This window comes from Tupaia chinensis, unplaced genomic scaffold (genome assembly GCF_000334495.1).
Source record: "Tupaia chinensis unplaced genomic scaffold, TupChi_1.0 Scaffold146027_1, whole genome shotgun sequence".
Lineage (NCBI taxonomy): Eukaryota > Metazoa > Chordata > Mammalia > Scandentia > Tupaiidae > Tupaia > Tupaia belangeri.
In genome coordinates this window covers 278,504-297,842 of record NW_006205883.1, presented here as the reverse complement: position 1 = coordinate 297,842, position 19,339 = coordinate 278,504, and the positions used below count along the sequence as shown (strand labels likewise).

Genomic DNA, 19,339 nt, shown 5'->3' with positions numbered 1-19,339 from the left:
GTGTGTGTGTGTGTGTGTGTGTGTGTGTGTAGACTTGCACACATATACTCAGATCCAGATAGAGTCCAACTATTTTTTTTTACCTTAAGCCCATCCGTTTCCTTTGTCAAAAACCACTCAAGTCTTTGTAACTGGGGCCAGGAGGAGTTGCTGCAGTAAAATGTGATGCTCTGCAAGGCGGATCCGTGTTGGAAGGTTCCAGGTTCGAGTCTGCGACCTTCCAGAGGACACCGGGCACGTGTGTGCCCCATGATCGGGGCTGGCTGGGGCTCGGGTGAATCCCGGTGTCACAATGTTTTTACGGGTGTCATAGACATAAATATACTTTTTCTTTCTTTAAAAAAGAGTTATTTAACTTTATTATTATTACTGTTATTATAATTATTATTGTAACGTGGTTTGGGACATGTGTGCTCACTACAGAGAGACAGTGATGGGAAATGAGAAAGCAAGCCACCAGGGCCCGGGCTCAAATTGAGGTTGGCCCCGTGAGAGTCCAGTGCCACCTGCTGGCCCCTAAGTGTATGTTTTCAAATTTAAAAAATATTTATTTAGTTTTATTTATTTATTTATTTATTTCATTGTGCTATAGGGCACATGCACAGACCAGAAAGAGACAGAGAGAGAGAGAAAGTGAGAAAGGAAGCTGTCAGGTCAGGGACTCGAACCACAGTTGGCCCTGTGGGACCTCCCGTGCCTCAACTACCGCGCCACGTACTGGACCCCCATTCCAAATCTTTACATTTATTCTTCCAATTATGTTCTTTCTTTCTTTTTTTTTTTTTTTTGGAGAGGTTTTCGCGTGCGCTCGCCAGACAGAGAGAGAGACATAGAGACAGAAAGCAAGAAATCACCCTCCAGGGGGGATGGTCAAGCCGCAATCCCTTCTCCTCCATTCTCCTCTTGGGATCTTGGGCACACACGCGCACACACGTGGTGTGAGTTTTAAGCCACCAGGTCCGGGACACGAACCGCGGTCGACCACGTGGGAGTCCAGGGACATAGCCATGACGCTACCTGCTGGTTCCCCCAGTTACGTCCTTCTGATGCGTGCATTTCCGTAAGCCATCCAAGCTTCCCCGGGGAGCCCCCAACCATCCCGAGCTTTCTCCTCTCAGGATAATCGCAAAACCTCAACCGTCCTTGCTGATCCTCTTGAAAACTGCGTTTCTATCCGTTTAAATGCAAGAGAGATCTTTTCCGCTGCTTTGGGAAGATTCTCTTTTTTATTCCCAGGGTCAATTCACTTTCAAGGTAATATTAGGTGGCCACTGTATTTGGGGGAATGTGGTTAACTGATGAGGGAGTTTCTGCTGGGGTTATAGAATCTGATTTTTTTTTTTTTTCAATTTGCTACAGGATGTGTGCCCTCACCAGAGACAGAGAAAAAGAGTGAGAGTCACCTGGGGGGGATGATCACGCCGCAATCCCTTCTCCTCTATTCTCCTCTCTGGATTTGGGCACGCACGCACACCCACCCAGCGTGGTGTCCGGGCAGTCGGGTCTAAGACTCGAACTGCAGTCAGCCAGGTGGGGTCCAGACACCCCAAACCCTGTCGCTATCTGAAATGACGTCATCGCTCCTGAATTCACAGGTCTGCTTTTACTCGGGGACGAACGTCACGTCACATTTATTGTGATGCGGCGGGTGGGTTTCAGGCGCCGTCAGCCCTTGCCCTACCAAGGATTTCAGATAATGACGATGAATCTGACTCTCGAGGACGCAGGGCCGCGGCTCTGTTCGTTTTCTCGGTCCTTCTTTCGAATCCTCGCTCTGAAACAGCAGCAGCTCGCCTGGGATCCTTTCTGCAAGGGCCGAGCTTGCTCTGAGCCCCCCGAGTCTTCAGCGTGTGTTCACCTACTCTCACGGCGCCTTTGACTCCCGGTTTTCAATTAAGCTCACTCAGACGGCCTGAAACGTCCCTGAAGCAAGTCATCCGAAGCGGACAACTGCGCTTCAGAAACGGGAGGGAGGGACAGTTTCCAAGGAAATGACTCAATTCCATCCGCTCACACACAGGCGATAAGACTTTAACTTTCCTCTGTAGGGGGAGGGAAAGCAGGGGCTGGATTCGATTCCAAACTCATTTTCCTACGAAGCTGCAAACCTGCATGGGAGACCAGGGTGGCCTTCCTGAACTACACCCTCTGACACGGGGCTCAGACCTGGGGCAGATGTGTTTTCTTTCTTTTCATTTCTTAGACGCTTTTCATACAGGCTGTGTGCGCTCGCCCAAGAGACAGAGACAGAGAGACAGAAAGTGAGAAATCACCCCCCAGGGGGGATGGCCACACCACAATCCCTTCTCCTCCATTCTCCTCTCGGGGTTTTAGGCATGCACACCTTGTGTGTGTTTCAAGCCACCATGTTGGGTTTTGAACCACAGTGGACCATGTGGGAGTTCAAGACCTTAACCACTACCCCACCTGCTAGCCCCCTGAAGGTTTGTTTTATGACTCGGCTCTTCTAGGTACAGGAGTTCCCCCTTCTCTGTGATTTCTCTGTCCACAGTGTCAGTTATTCGAGGTCAACCACAGCTCAAAAATACTCATGGAAACTTCTGGAACCAGACAATTCATGAGTTCCAAATTGCACACCGTTCTGAGTAGCACGGTGAAAACCTCCCTGTCCTCACTGGACGTCAATCACCCCTTTTCCTGCAGATCCTCACGGTAAACACTGTGTGTCTACTGGTCACTTAGCAACCGCGTTGGTGACCAGATCACAGGAACATAGAGTATGTAGGGTCCCCTGGGAATAGGACGCATTTCCCATTGGAAAGAGGGGGACCATCCCTGCTTTCTCACTTTCCCCCTCCTCTCTTTCTGGCTCTCTCTGGCAAATGCATGCACCTCTAGAAAATTAATGATGGGAGCCGGCAGGTGGTGTAGTGGTTACATCGCTGGACTCCCGCATGGCCACCCACGATTCGAGTGGTTACATTGCTGGACTCCCGCATGGCCACCCACGATTCAAATCCCAGACCTGGATAATTTCCCTGGCTGTCTCCTTATCTCTCTCTGGTGAGTGCACATGCCCAATAGCAACACCTGTGTCCCTCCCACACCCTTCCCTGCCCTGACTCCTGGTTCTACTCCCGATAACAGCTGAGACCTGACGACCGAGAGTGGCCCCTTCGAAGCTAATGGCGTTGGTTAGTTACAAAAGCAAAGACTGCCCCTGAGGTCCACGCAGTTACCTTTGCATTCGCTCGTCATCGGCTGTCATGGAGCCATCGTCACCACAGACAGCTCTCAGGAAGGACCCTGGTGGGCGGTGTCTTCCCTGGTTCCCAGCTGGTGCCTTTGAACCTGCCGGGGCCCCCACGCCCACGCCCACGGAGCAGTTACGGAGCAGGTGTGCCAGCCTCCTCCACAGTCCAGGATGCTCATTGGTGCTTGCTCACCACCCCGGTTTCCTCGTCCTCCTCGGGGGTGTGCACTGGCTGGGACAGCTCTAGGCAGCCCTGGAGCAGGCATGCACTCGTCCGCGAGTTCCTGGCTGTAGAGTTCGGAATCTAAACTCCCAAGCCATTTGCTTCTGGCAAAGCGATGAGAGTGGAGTTCATATTTTCCACTTAAAGACATCGCCTCTCTTCCTCCCAAGCTGGGACACGGGAAGTCAACAAGCCAAGGGCGGGTGCCCGCGTCTCGCAACCCTGTTGGCTGGGGCGTCCACTGACGATTGTTCCATCGTCCTGAACTGAACAATGGAGCCCTGGTGGGGACTCTCTCCGCTTTTGCTCCTGTGTTTTCTGACATACGTGCGAGGTAAGAAGCGCTGGGCTTTCAGGGCGAGCTGTGTGGGCGTGGACTTCTCTCTCGTGGCTTTAAAAATCTCCTGCAAAGAAACCTCTGTGAAGGAAATGGCTTTCATGTGTCAGGAGGGATTAGAAAGGAGACACAGAGAGAGGGCTGGGGGGGAGGAAGAGCAGACAGGTGCCAATTTGGGGTCTGGGAAGCAGATCCGGAAAAGCAGGAAGCGAGCTAAGAGCATTTCGACAGTAGCCGTGCTGTCTGCCTCTGACCCGTGTGTGTCTCGTGCATTTAAAAAGCGCCGACTTTATGGGGTGGTTCACGCACCACTGGGTGGAAATGCCATTCGTGCGTTTCTGATGTCCAAGACCAGTTCTGGCTACTTTTGTACAGTAAAATAGAGTGGGAACATCACTTCATCCTGGGGACAGCTTAGCAAAGACTGGGTGTGCCCGAAGGCTGGGGACATCAATTTAATTTTTTTTTTTTTTAAAGCTCTCCCTATGTGCCAAGGTTAGTTTTTGCAAATTAGCATCAGCTGAATGCTCATGCCAAGAACTTCGACATTAACGAGTGCTCTGTTTTGGTTTGGTTTGGTTTTATTTTTGGTTCAGTTGATTTTGTTGCTGTTCTTTGGGAGACCCAGTTATGGAATTGTAATGCACCTCTGAAGTGTGGGATTTGACCAGCAATCATTATTTCCGGGAGGGGGGGCACTTTGATGTCGGGGCTCCTGAGAATGAAGTCGGCAAGTGGGACCGAAGAGGGAGAGGTGCCAGCTCTGAGATGTGGAGATTTCGTTCCGATGCATCCACGGTGGCGTTTCCTGTTTCTCCTGTTTCAGGGCAGGGCTGTTATTAAGGGACGGGCCCTTGTCCACGGGCGGTGTCAGGGACAGATCCTGGCGGAGAGCGCTCGGTCTCCAGCCCCATCTCTCCTCTGTCTTGTGTTCGATTTTACCCCGTAACGGGTCCCCCAAGTGCACTTAGCAGCTTTTTTTTTTTTTTTTTCCTGTTGTTAGAGAGGTTTTTACTATAGGGCGTGTGCACTCGCCAGAAAGACACAGAGAGACAGAAAGCGAGAAATCACCCTCCAGGGGGGATGGCCACACCACAATCCCTTCTCCTCCATTCTTTTGGGATCTTGGGCACACACGCACATGCGCCCGGCGTGAGTTTAAGCCACCAGGTGCGGGACTCGAACCACGGTCAGCTACATGGGAGTCCATTACGCTAACTGCTGGTCCCAGTAGCCTTTATATGTAGAGAGAACGCTGTCCCGACGTGGGTCCAGGGGCTGAAGTGGTCCACACAGGGCACGGGTGTTCTCTTCTCAGGAACGCCAACGTTTCAGCACAGTTCTTCAGGAAGCCCAACTGCTACCGTGCGTGCTGTCTCAGGGCACGGGTGTTCTCTTCTCAGGAAAGCCAATGTTTAACCACAGTTCTTCAGGAAGCCCAACTGCTACCGTGTGTGCTGTCTTCCTGTCTTCCCTCTTTCTCTTTCTTCATTCTTTTTTCTTTTCTTCTTCTACTTCCTCTTTTTTTTTTGGACAGTTTTTGCTATAGGGTGCATGCGCCCACCAGAGAGACTCAGAGAGAAAAATGAGAAATCACCTCCCAGAGGGGCTGGCCATGTCTCAATCCCTTCTCCTCCATTTTCCTCTCGGGATGTTGGGCACCCATGCACACGCGCCCTGCCAGAGTCTCAGGTCTGGGACTCGAACCATGGCTGACCACATGGGAGTCCAGTGCCTCAATCACTACACCACCTGCTCGTCCTTTCATCCTTCATGAAGTACTGACTGTGCGAGTCATCCAGCCACCCATTCTGTTCCCTGTAAGTGTAGAGGAGCCTCGCTTGTTCAGTCAACAAACTCTCCTTATGCGAGGGTAAAATGAGGAACTGGCCGTGCCAGTGTTTATTGTATGTCAGCCAGTCTAAGCTCCTTCTCTTTCTTTCTTTCTTTCTTTCTTTCTTTCTTTCTTTCTTTCTTTCTTTCTTTCTTTCTTCTTTCTTCTTTCTTCTCTTTCTCTCTTTTAAGGTTTTTGCCACAGGGTGTGTTAGTGCACTGGAGAGAGACAGAGAAAGGCCGAGAGAGGGGAAGTGAGAAATGGAAATGAGAAATCCCCCCTTCCCGAGGGCATGGCCAGGCTGCCATCTGTTCTCCCCCATTCTCCTCTCGGGATTTGAGCGTCTGCACATACGTGCCTGGCTTGATTTCCAAGCTGCCAGGTCTGCAGCTCCATCCATGACTGGCCTTACAGGAATCCATTGCCTTAACAGTCACGACACCCATGGGCCCCTCCTTTTTCGTGTTTAAAGTTTTGTTCTTTCTTTGATGAGACAGAGAGAGAGAGACGGCACCCACCACGAGGGCCCTCACATTGCCACCCACAGATTACGAACGTGTGAGTACATGGCATGTGCGTCTGCAGCTACTAACACGGTTATAGCCACAACCAGTGGAAGCTGATCATGTCACGTGTCCACGCGTTGGCCGTATTCGCTCTCCAACCTGAAGGCCTTCAAAGGAACATGACTGAGAATCACGCCCTCTAAACGCTGGCCGAACCAGCAGTGAAGAATCAGGCGGGGAAAGCCCGAGGCTGGTGTACTGAAAACACAGAAAACGACACCCATCTGCAGCGAGGGCTGGCTTCAATGTCCTTTGTCACATCTGTTCTGCATCATTTCCTCATCAGATGTGAATAGGACATTATGTTCACTGCACAGAACTCTTTCAGTATCCACAGACTAAGAGTCACATGGCAGGGACCAACAGAGGGCATAGTAATTAACACCCTGGCCTCCCACATGGCCGACCATGTTTCGGGCCTTCAACCCGGCAGCTTGAAAATCACAGTGAGTGTGCATGTGTGTGCATGCCCAAAATCTCAAGAGGAGAATGGAAGAGAAGGGACTGCAGCATGGCTATCCCTCATGGTGGGTGATTTCTCACTTTCCCTTTCTATCTCTCTCTGACAAGTATGCATGCCCTAAGGTAAAAGTCTACAAAGGAAGAACTCAGCAGATGGCCTAGTGGTTAAGGTCCTAGACTCCCACATGGCCGACCATAGTTTGAGTCCTGACTTGGTGACTTGCTTTCTCAATTTTCCTCTTTCTCTCTCTGCCTCTCTCTTGTGAGTGTATGAACCCTACAACAAGATAAAAATAATAATAACAATAAATAAAATTACATTTTAAAAAATCTACAAAAAATACACATGGTAAATACATGGGGGTTGCCCTTTAATTGTTCTTAGCAGTTCTGAGTATTTGCTGCTGAACAAATGAAACTCACACAGTGTACCAAGTACTAAACTATGGAGGGCAACCCAGTGGGGATGGTGATTACAGCAGTTGGATTCCACATGAGCAGCTGTGTGGTTCAAGTCCTGGACCAGTGTCTTGGAAGACACACCAGGTGTGCATGCGTGCATGCATGCCCAAAATTCTTAAAGGAGGGAGACATGGAGGGGAAGGGATTGCAGTGTGATCATCTTCCATGGGAGTGCTTCTCCTCTTTCTGTCTTTCCCTCTCTTCGCCTCTCTCCAGAGTGTATGCATTCCATCTGGCAAATTTAAAAACAAATGCAAACCAGGACCAATAGACGATGTGGTGATTGGGGTGCTGGACTCCCACATGAGAGACCATGATTTGAATCCTGGACCTGGTAGATTGCCTACTCCCCAACCCCCCCCGACTTTCCCTGGAGAGTTAAATAAATAAATAAATAAATAAATAAATAAATAAATAAATGATTCTTTTTTTAAAAAAAGCAAACCAAGAAAGTTGATGGAAAATGCATATTATAAGAAAACTATGAATTTCATACTTTTTGCACCAAAATAAAGTCATACTTTAATTCCATTTTCTGTGAACTTCTGAAGTCCTCTAACACCTATTTTTCAATACTGGCTGCATTCACCTTTCACAGGCTGTTTGGCTTATTCCTGAGAACTAGGATACAGTGAGGTTGCGATACTTGCCTAAGGTAGCTAACTGAACCAGGTAGAGCTATAGAACTTTAACCCGTGTCACCCTTGCTTCATTCATCTTAGTTGAGGTTTCCTTCTCTTTTTTCATTAGAGGGGAATGTGCACTCACCTGAGAAAAAGAGAGAGAGGCCCCAGTGGGGTGTGGTCACATTGCAATCCCTTCTCCTCCATTTCTCCATCCCACCAGGATTTGAGGGGCATGCACACACACACATGTGCCTGGCATGCTTTTCAAGCTGCTGAGGTCAGGATTTGAACTGCAGTCGGCCATTTGGAAACCAGCTCCCTGTGCACAGTACTTAAACCTTGCACTCTGGGGCTGACCCAGTTGAGTTCTCCTGACCCCACATTTTTCCTCATGCCTCCACTCCAGCCAACCTTTGATCTAACAACTTTGTAGGCATAAAAAATAGAGTCACCAGTGGATCACTTAACTGCCCATTGCCACTGTGCCCAGCAACAGAGCTGGCAGCATGGAGTGACCCAACCTGTCCAGCAATTCAGGGCAGTGGCTTACCTTCTTTGATGTGTAGGCACCAGCTCAGAGGGATCTGGTGTTGAAAGCTCCACCTTGGTCTCCACCTCTTAACACTTTTAGTGGAGGTGAGTGAGGCGTTGGGGAGCTGGGAAACCTGCATTTTAAGAAGCACCCCAAATTGGCATCAGGCTTTCTTTGAAAAGTGATGACTGAGCACTTTGGCCATCTGGTTGACCTTGGGCTGGGCCTCACAGATCCTGGCCACAGGGAGAAAGTTACTCTGTGGTTTAAGATGCGGTGATGTGGCATCGAATATGTGTAACCCCCCCCCCCATGCCATCTCTACACAGAGAAGATGTAGTCCAGCTATTCTCAGCTGGAAATGACTTTTTTATTTAAAAAAAATAATTATTTACCGTTATCATTATTATTATTATTTAATTTACTATTGGGCATATGCACTCATCAAAGAGAAAAAGAGACAGGCAGAAAGTGAGAAAGCAAGCCACCAGGTCCTGGACTCAAATCACAGTTGACCACGTGGGACCTTAACCATTATGCCACCTGCCTGGCCTCCAGCTAGTCTTAGTTGGAAATGATTAATTTTTTTTACTTAGGTTTTTTGCTATAGGGTGCATGTGTTTACTAGAGAGAGACAGCGAAACACAGACGGAGAGCAAGAGCAAGAAATCACTCCCCTGGGGGATGTCCATGGTGCAATCCCTTCTCCTCTATTCTCCTCTCAGGATTTTGGGCACATAAGCATGCATACCAAGTGTGATTTTCAGTCACTGTGTCCAGGACTCAAACTGCAGTAGGCCATGTGGGAATCCAGTACCTTAACCTCCATGCCCTGTGTGTGTGTGTGTGTGTGTGTGTGTGCATTTTATTTTATTTTATTTTATTTTTCGATATTTTTGCTATAGGATGTGTGTGCTTGTTAGAGAGACAGAGACAGAAAGCATGAAGTAACCCCCCAGGAGGGATGGCCATGCCACAATCCTTTCTTCTCCTCTGTTCTCAAGATCTTGGGTATGCATGCACACACACCCCGTGTGAGTTTTAAGCCACCAAGCCCAGGACTCAAACCATGGTCAACTATGTGGGAGTCCAGCAACATAGCCATTATGCCATTTGCTGGCCCCTGGGTGTGTGTTTCCTAATTCAAGCCTTCAGCTGATCCAATGAGGCCCAGCTTGTCTCCTATCCTTAAAGTCAACTAATTTTTTAAAGAACTATTCATTTAGGGACCAGCAATTGGCGTAGTGGCGACGTCGCTGGACTCCCATGTAGTTGACTATGGTTCGAGTTCTGGACCCAGGGGCTTAAACTCGCACCAGGTGCATGTGCGTGTGTGCCCAAGATCCCAAGAGGAGAAAGGAGAAGGGATTGTGACATGGCCATCCCCCCGGGGAGCAATTTCTTGCTTTCTGTCTCTGTGTGCGTGTGTCTTAAGTAAGCACACACTCCCTATGGCAAAAATCTCTCAAAGAAGAGAAAAGAGAAAAGAAAACAAAAAAAGAGTTAAGATTGCTTTCCTCTGGACACCATGAGCTTCTGCAGACCAGCAGCCTCAGGATTTTGTAGGACGTGTTGAGGAATGCAGACAGCTCCACCCAGAGATGCTTTAGCATTCCTAGGCTCTTCGCAGGTCTGAGAATCGCTGAGGCAGCAGCTCTGGGCTGACGACCCAGGCTTTGCGTGGATCTAGCACTCCCTGGTGGGCGTTTGGTCAGACCCCTCTACCAAAGAGCCTGTTTACTTTCACCCACGGCCCAGGACTGGTGGCCAGAACTGCCAGCTCAACAGCAGGGTGGGGTTCCAGAATGAAGATTTTTTCATCCTGAAATACCTCTGCGTCTGGAGGCACTTTCTGCATTTTGTTTGTTTTTTAATTTTTTGGGGGGAGTTTTTTGCTATAGGGCTTGTGTGCTCATCAGAAAGACAGAGAGAGACAGAAAGTGAGAAATCTCCCGCCAGGGGGGATGTCCATGCCACGATCCCTTCTTCTCCATTCTCCTCTCGGGATCTTGGATATGCACGCGCACGCACCCAGCATGAGTTTAAGCCACCAGGTCTGGGGCTTGAACCGCAGTCTAAGGTTTTTGTCATAGGACACGTGCATTCACCAGAGAAAGACAGTGAGAGAGAAAGTTAGTAATCATCCCCCAAAGGGTATGGACACATCACAATCCCTTCTCTTCCATTCTCCTCTTGGGATTTTGAGCTTGCACCCACACAAAAAAATTGAATTTCAAGCTGCTAAGTCCAGGCTGGAGTCTAGCACCTCAACCACCACGCTAACTGCTGGCCCCAGTAAGTGGCCATTTTTTTAGGGAAGCCCTAGAAAACTCATACGAGTTCTTGTTGAGCAAAATGAGGTCTACAGATCTCAAACCTGATCATCCTCTTAGACTCGATGGGAAACATCATGTCTTGAACCCACCCACAGGCATGCTTTCGAGTCACCCATGTGTCAGGGAATCTAGGTATCTATGTCACTCTGAGAAGGGTGGGACAAGCCAGCTGTTCTTTCCTCTTTATGACAAAACACTTCTGCAGACACTGTGTCCTGGTGCTTCCATGGGCAACTCAATACTGAGGTCACTGGGGAGTCAAGAGCAGGGACAACTGGTCGACCTTCTTAGGTGAGGCTTGACGGCCACAAATCCATTCACCACCTGGAGGCTGAGGCCACAGTGGATCTGTGAGCCTGAGGGCTATCTGCTTAGCTTCAGGGTCTGCAACCCCTGGAAGTTACAAAGTGCTGGATATTCATGTTGAGGTGTAGAGCTGTCTCTCTCTGTCTGTCTTTGTTTTTGTTTTTGTTTTTTTTTTTGAGATTTAATTTATTTTTTTGCCTTAGGGAGTGTGCTCTCCCCAGAGAGAGACAGAGACAGTTGGAAGGAAGGAGAGAAATCACCCGTCAGGGAGGATGGCTATACTACAATCCCCTCTCCATTCTCCTGGGATTTTGGGCATGCATGCACATGTGCCCAGCATGATATTGAAGTCACTGGGTCCAGGACTCACACTGCAGTTGGCCATGTGGGAGTCCAGCAAGGAGGTAACCCCTATGCCATCTGCTGGTCCCCGTGCAACCTTTTTTGACTTTAAAAATTATTTTTTAATTTATTTTTTCTATTCCATGAGTTGCACTATTCTTGGGAAGAGCCGTTTTCTTGTACTTTCTGTACACATAGTTTTTCTACCTTTTTTTTTTCTTTTGGAGAGGTTTTTGCTATAGGGTGTGTGCGCTCGCCAGAAAGACAGAGAGAGACAGAGAGACCAAAAGCAAGAAATCACCCCCCAGGGGGGATGGCCATGCTGCAGTTCCTTCTCTTTCATTCTCCTCTGGGGATCTTGGGCACGCACGCACACGCGCCTGGTGTGAGTTTAAACCACCGGGTCCGGGACTTGAACCACAGTCGACTACATGGGAGTCCAGAGGCATAGCCATTACTCCAACAGCTGGTCCCCTGTACACATATTTTTAAAAGCTGTTGAACCCGAATCAAAGGACAGCCTCACCGTGTGCCCGAAGGGAGTCCATATGTGTTCCCCGTGGGGTCCCCGTGTGAGCCACACAACTCCCATGGTGGTGTCTTCAGAGAGATCTTCAAGGAGAAGAGTGTTGTGTAGATTTAAGACTCAAGGAATGGCTTAGTCCGCCACAGCTGACACCAGCAAGATCGCTTTACATTTACCCGCACTTCGGAGGAAACCAGTGAAATCCTAAAAGAAGTGATGAAAAACAATCTCCTTAAAGGGAGACGTCTCTCTAGTGGACTCAGATGAAAGGGCGTGGGTCTGAAACATGGATTAGAAGAATCTGTCTGCATTCTCGGGGTGGCTGCTGTCCCCAGAGGGATGCAGTAGCCTTGAGTCCAACTCGGAGGTGTGGAAGTTCTGCTGTAACTGCAGGAGCTGGTGTCAGAGCCTCACACCATCTTTGGCTTTTTCTTTCTATTATCCTTCTTTTTCAGAGCCCCCCTGGGGCTGGTTTCCTCTTTTAGCTAGACGTAAATAAGCCATGGGGGAGTGGAGGACTGGACATGGGTTCATTTCTCTCTCCCGTCCTGCAGAATGGCTCTGTCAGGTGGCCAGGAACCTCTATCGAGGATCGGCACTGACTTCCACAGGGGAGCTCTTACTGCCCTGAACAGCGCTGAGCTCTGCCTTACGAGCGGGTGTCTGCCAACGTGACCGTGGGTCTGAGCAGACTTAGAACTTCAGGAGAAGAAAACTCCTGTAGCAACCATCTCGGCATCTTGCAGGGATGAAATCTGAACCTAATAAGGGTTTGATTCCTCCAGGGGACAGAAAAATTCTTCCAAGGGCCATTCAGCGTGTGTCTCTGTTTTTCTTTCTCCTTTTCAAAGGACTATTTATTTATTTTTAGAGAGATTTTTGCTATAGGATGCACGTGCTCGCTGGTGAGACAGAAAGACAGAAAGTGAGAAATCATCCCCCCCCGCCGGGGTGAGGAGGGGGAGAATGGTCAGACGGCAATCCCTTCTCCTCCATTCTCCTGTTCAGATTTTGGGCATGCACACCCAGCGTGACTTTCAAACCAGTTCCGGGACTCAGATCTCAGTCGACCATGTGGGAGTCCTCCCGGGTTATGTAACGCATTCTGGGTGAGCCCAGCACCCTGCCGTGGCTGTGAGTCACGCCGACAGCAAGTGGTGTGTGCAGTGCACCCTGAAACCCTGTAAAGCCGCAAACCGACAGGCTCAGTTCCTCCGCGCCCTCTCCTCTCTTCCTGCCTCCCCTCGGAGGATATCTGGAGCCGTCAATGCTGCAGATGCCCGTGTGCAAGGAGCAGGGCATGGGATGATTTAGGATGAGGAAGGAAGCCGTCCTGGGTGATTTCCAGAGCGACTGGAGGTGGCTCTGGCCGAAGGAGCAGGGCACGGGATGATTTAGGATGGGGAAGTAACCCATTGTAGGTGATTTCCAGAGCAACAGGAGCTGGCCCTGGCTGCCCGCCTCCCCAGCTCTGGGCGGGATCCTATCTGCAGAAGCGCATCTCCTTCCTGATAACAGCCAGGTTCCACCTACCTGTATTGTGTATTGTGCAAGAGCCTTTCAGGGAGGGCGGGAGGAGAGACAGCACAGGGGCTGTTGGAGATCTGGGACAATGGCCGGGAGGGGCAGGACACCCTCATCAGAGGAGATGGCAGAGCCATTGCTTAGGGATCCTGGACTTGCTTGGATGAACGAGGTCCGATGTGGTGACTGTCGTTGGCCATCTGAGAATTTGGAATTCCAGCTCCTGAGGTGCGTGCAGTGCCCTGACACGTAGCTGTGGGGAGTCTGTGAACCCAAACCAGAGGGAGGGTGTGGGCACCTCGTTAGCACCCCTGGTATGGAGATGCAGGAATCCAGGGGGCTGAGGCTGCTTCCTGCCTGCCGAATGGCTCCGAAGACAGTGTCCAAAGTGTTCAGCTGCTGCTCTAGTGATTATGTCACTGGACTCCCATGTAGCTGACCACAGTTCGAGTCCCAGACCTGGTAGGTTGAAACTCACACCGTGCATGTGTGCATGCATGCCTCAAATCCCCAGAGGAGAATGGATTGCACTGTGGCCAACACCCGCCCCCAGGGGGAGATATGTCTCTCCTTCTGTCTCTCTATCTCTCTGGCTAGCACACACACACGCTATAGCAAAAATCTCTCCCCCCTCTCCCCACCCAAAATGGAGTGCTTTTAGATGAGCGGGCAGTGGTGGAGTGATAAAGCCATACTCTGAGAGTCTTGAACCCCATGGGAAGGACCTAGGTTCTTGTCTGGACCTTCCAGAGCCTGCCGGGCACACACATGCCCATAACCCAAGGATAACGGCATCCCTGTGTCTCTGTCTCTCTCTCTCTGACATTCTCACTCATGGAAGAAAAAAAGGAATATCCTTACAGAAAAGGAAAAGCTTGTTTCTGAGAGTCACAGGTGGCATAGCAGTTAAGGTGCTGGACTCCCACATGTCTGACCGCGGTTCAAGTCCCAGAGCTGGTGGCTTGAATTTCATGCCAGGTGCGTGTGCGTGCATGCCCCAAATCCCAGGAGGAGGACAGAGGAGAAGGGAGAGCGGCGTGGCCATCCCCCCTGAGGGGGTGATTTCTCACTTTCCCTCTCTCTGCCTCTTTCTGTCTGGCCCTGGCGAACATGAAAATGAAACAAAAGCAGAAGGCCCCTTCTTCCTTCTCAGCAAGATGGTGATGTCATCTCTCTTAGGCAGTCTCTTCCCTAAGGGACACTTGTGTTCTGTGAAAGGGAAGAGATTAGTTTGGGATCTGCCCGGGGAGACGCTTGGGGGGATGAGAATGAGAAACTGATTCTGGGGGACTTTGAACCTGCCACCTGGTCCTCGATCCCTGAGCTCAGAGAGACCCCTGCTTGGAAGACAGGGAGATGGCATGAGATGGGAACCAAGGGACCCTGAGGTTTCCATCATGACGTCACGTATGCCCTGCTTGCTCCCGACAGGTCAAGGAGACTTTGACTTGGCAGATGCCCTCGATGACCCTGGTAAGTGACAATATTCCAAGAGGACCTTTGCGTGTTCAGCTTGTCCGTCTTTCCGGACACTCATTCTGCCCAGCTCTGTCCACCTGCACCGCACACCCAGACTGTCACAGAGCATACGTGTTCTGCACCTTGAGCACGCCCCACCTGACATCCACTCTCAGGAATGCTGACCTTGCCACATGGCAATCGCTTGCCCGGATGTTTTGATGCATACACTCTCTGGCCCTGGTGAGCATTTCATACATGTTTGTTGAGTGAATAAATGAATGATTAAAGGAAGATGAGAAAAGGCATCATTTAAGAAGCAGGGAGTCCCTCTCCATCTTTTCTGCCCCTTTTTTAATCGTTTGAGTCCGTTGTAGTTCCAAGTAATGGGGCCACGTCTCCAGCACTCCCCAAACACCAGCCCTCTTGTCGGTAGATCATTTCACTTTTAGTATGTTGACATTTTCTTTTTGTATTTTTTCATAACGGTATTGATGTCTTTTATTGTGAGTGACGGATGAATCCTCAGTGCTCATAAATGTTTTTCTCTCCCTTTGTTCGCAGAACCCACCAAGAAACCGAGCTCAGGTGAGATGCCGTTAGGGCAGAACTGTGCCAATGCCTTTGAAAGGCTGTGCTTGATTGTTTGTTTGTTTTTGGGTTTTGGCCATAGGGCGTGTGTGCTTGCCAGAGAGGGACAGAGAGAGGGAAAGTGAAGAGTCACCCCCGGGGGAGATGGCCATGCTGCAATCCCTTCTCCTCCATTCTCTTGGACACGCACACACATGCATTGCACATGTATTTCAAGTTGCTGGGTCTAGACTCGAACCACAGAGACACAAGTGAGAATCCAGGGTCTTAACCTCCTCAGCTCCTGCTGGTCCTCCTTGAAATGATGTTTTTGAAGGAGTGAGTGAAGATGCTCCCCGAGGCTGTGGAGTGTCTGAAGAGATGCCAGCTACGGACCACTTAGCCAATGTTGAAAGCCACCCGGAGTCCTTAGGGAAAGGCAAGTCAGGACCACAGAGACGGTGCGCTGGGAGAATCAGATGAAAAACTAGGAAAGTAATGACCGTCAGCAGGGGTGTGGAGAGGTGGGAACACTGGCATATTACAGGTGGAGTGTAAGAGGGACAGATGCTACAGACACGATGGGTGGTGGCCAGCCTTGGCGTGGTGGTCATGGCACCTGCCCTCAGGGCCGATGGCCATGCCGTAATCCCTTCTCGTCCATTCCCCTCTCAGGGTTTTGGACATGCACGTGTATGTGCCTGCTGTGGTTCTCAGCTGTGGTCTGGGACTCGAATCATGCAGCCACGTGGAATGCAGCACCTATGCCTACACCCCACCTACTGGCCCAAGCTGTTTTTGTTTTTTCTTTTTAAGTTTTCAATCTTGAGGTCTTGCGGGTGGTGCACTGATGGTTATCCAGACAACGGTCATCAATGAAGACACCCCGATGAACAAACAAGACGGGAACGTGACATCAGCACACAGTGGAGGCACGCGTTTGCAGGGGGCTCTGAAGGGAAGGGGATATTTCTCCTTTAATCATGCATTGTTGTTGTTGGCCCCCCAGGAATCTACCCAAAACCGCCATATCCACCCCAACCTGGACGTCCAGACAACAGTGGAGGTGAGAGCTCTTCCTGTGTGGTTAGGCTCCTCTAGTCCAGCTCCTCACCTTTTTATTCCTAGGAGTTTAGCCTGGATTGGTTTCGTTTTGTTTTTAGAGAGATTTTTGCTATGGGACACATGTGCTTGCATAAAAACAGAGAGAGGGAAGGTGAAAAATCACCCCTCAGGGCAGATGGCCACACCACAATCCTTTCTCTTCTGCTCTCCTCTTGGGTGAGAACTTACCCTCAGGGGGACGGCTGTGCCACTATCCCTTCTCCCCCACTCTCCTCTCAGGATCTTGGGCATGCAGGCAGCATGCAGCCGCCATGGTTTTCAACTCGCCTGGTCTGGGATTCGAACCATGCAGCCAGTCCGGTGGAATCAGCCCCTTAAACTTCATGCCACCTGCTGGCATACTCTGTATTTTTATTTTTTTTTTAATACTCTAGCTGTTCCCGTGGGGTGGCTAAGTAATTGTCTTACCAGGCAATGGTCATCCATAAAGACATGCAGAGGAGCAAACGAGGTGGACACGTAGAATCGGTAGACAGTGGACGCATGCGTTTTGCAGGGGGCTCCGAAGGGAAGGGATATTTCTCCTTTCACCATGCCCTGTGCTTGTCGACCCACAGGAATCTACCCGAAACCACCGTATCCACCCCAACCTGGACATCCTGACAACGGCGGAAGTAAGTGAGCCTCGTGTGTGGTCCGAGTCCTCTCATCCAGGTCCACAAAGCTCGTCTTTTCTCTCTTAGTTTCGCCTGGTGGCTTTTAGATTGTCTCCCCTTCGATGTTGCGTGTCTTTCCAGTGTTGGCGGGTGATTCCTCTGTGGATGTGTGACCGTCACTGTTGAAGAATATGCAACTGGAAAGCAAAATAGTGTCCTTTAAGTCAATAAAGTTCAGGCCTGCAGATGAGGCAAAGGTGAAGGCAGCTGGATCCCATCCGGCCAACCGCATGGTTCAAATCCCAGACCCAGTGGCTTGGAAACCATGCCGGGCGCGTGTGCGTGCGTGCCCAAGGTCCTGAGAGGAGAATGGAGGAGAAGGGATTGCAGCATGGCCATCCCCTCAGAGGGTGATTTCTCGCTTTCTGTCTTTCTGTCTCTCTCCAGTGAGTGTACACACCTTATAGCTATTAAAAAACTGTTATTGGTAGTCTTTGCAATTCCACAACCGTAACAATTAAAATTTGTCCGAGCATAGCAGCACAAAACCAGCTGTCTCCCAGGCTTCCGGAAGTTTCCGTGGTCGTGACTTTTAAATCTGACAGCCGGACAAGTCCTTATGTCTAACCGCACTACTTTCGTAGGGACTGAAATGTATCTCCTCACGACACACAGGATCATTAAACACAGAGACTAAGACCCAGCTAGGGGATCCCTCCCTGAAAAGCACCACCCCACACTAGCTCTGCTACGGTCAGGGGTCGTTACATCATTACCCAGTCTCTTTGTGTCTTCCCCCTCCTTTATTTATTTTCATTTTAAAGAATTATTTTTTATTTAGTTTTATTTATTCATTCATGTATTTCGATTTGACTGGAGAGCCATACAGAGAGGGAGAGAGAGGGAAAGTGAGAAAGCAAGCCACCAGGTCTGGGACTCGAACCATGGTTGGCCATGTGGGAGTTCAGCAGCCTTAAGCACCATGCTACCTGCTGATCCCTGCTCCTCCTTTATTGATATAGTTCATGTCATCAAGCTTGTCTCATATCTCCTTCCGATATCTTTCCTTCCAAGTGTGCTCATTTATATCTTCCATGAGGAATAGAGAATGAGGCAGAGGGAGACCCTTGACAGAGGGTCCATGCTGTGACCCACGCCTAGTCTCAGCCCCCCAGAACATGGACATATGGACTGGCCTGGTACGTCTAGGGAGGCCTGGCATGTGATCCAGGACTTTCTCCATGTGGTCCTGTTGGGTTACAACTGGCCCACTGCCTGGCCCCCTCCCAGTCTTTTAAAAACTATTGTCCCCTGGGGACCAGCAGGTGGCAGGGACGTTAAAGCAGCTGGATCCCACGTGGCTGGCCAGAGTTTGAGTCCCAGATCTGGTGACTTGCTGTCTCATTTTCTCTCTCTCTCTGTGTTTCTCTCTGGTGAACACATGTGCCCTCTAGCAAATGAAAATAATAATAAATAAAATTTAAAAAATTAAAAACTATTGTCCCCGGGGCCAGTCTGTGGCATGATTATTGCAGCTGGATCCCTCATGGCCAACCACAGTTCGAGTCTCAGACCTGGTGGCTCTCTCTCCCTCCCTCTCTCTCTCTCTCTTCCTGGTGAGCACATGTGCTCTATAGCAAACTAAGAAAACAAAACAAAACTATTGTCTCTGGGGCCACCAGATGGCATGGTGGTTAAGGCCACTGGATCTCACAAGGCTGGGTATAGTTTGAGTCCTGGACCCAGTGGCTTGAAAAATCACACTGAGCATGTGTATGTGCCCAAAATCCTGAGAGGAGAATGGAGGAGAAGGGATTGTGGTGTGGCCATCTCCCTGGGGGGTGATGTCTCTCTTTCTCTCTCCTTCCCCCCCTCCCCCAGAGAATGCATGTGCGCTATGGGAAAAACCTAAAATAATAATGATGAAAGCAAAGCAAACTGTTGTCCCCTGGAGCATAGCTATTCTGGAAGGCAGTGATGGAATTTCTTGTGGAGTCTGTGTCATGCTCACACCTCCATCTTGCCAGGCATCCTTTAGGGTGAGTCACGCCAAGGGTACGATATGTTTTCGTCCGAGCCCGAGTGACTCATGAACCTGAGACGGGGCCAGACAGGGAGCCAGGACGGCTCCCGCTGAGGGGTGACTCAGGGCCTGCTCGTCTGATTCACGGGACAACAAAGACAGGAACAGCACCATCTGGCTTTGGTTTCCACGCTGTGCTCCAACATGGCCGCATGAAGCCATTAAAATGAAGCTTCTGGGTTTTCAAGGTCTGCTGGAGTTGTTGGCTCCGGGAAAG

At 50.0% G+C, this 19,339-nt stretch overlaps 1 protein-coding gene across 2 annotated transcripts in view; it reads left to right on the top strand.

The window, feature by feature from the left end:
• Positions 1-3,161: 3,161 nt before the first annotated feature.
• XG (Xg glycoprotein (Xg blood group)) overlaps positions 3,162-19,339 on the top strand; it is a 33,744-nt gene continuing 17,566 nt past the window's right edge. The window contains exons 1-5 of one of the 2 annotated variants that reach the window (XM_027768363.1): positions 3,162-3,771; positions 14,722-14,763; positions 15,313-15,336; positions 16,328-16,384; positions 17,001-17,057. In XM_027768363.1, the coding sequence (XP_027624164.1) occupies positions 3,711-3,771; positions 14,722-14,763; positions 15,313-15,336; positions 16,328-16,384; positions 17,001-17,057 (241 nt within the window). In that variant the 5' untranslated portion in view covers positions 3,162-3,710. The remainder of the gene's footprint in view (positions 3,772-14,721; positions 14,764-15,312; positions 15,337-16,327; positions 16,385-17,000; positions 17,058-19,339) is intronic. The other variant, XM_027768361.1, reaches the window with a different exon arrangement.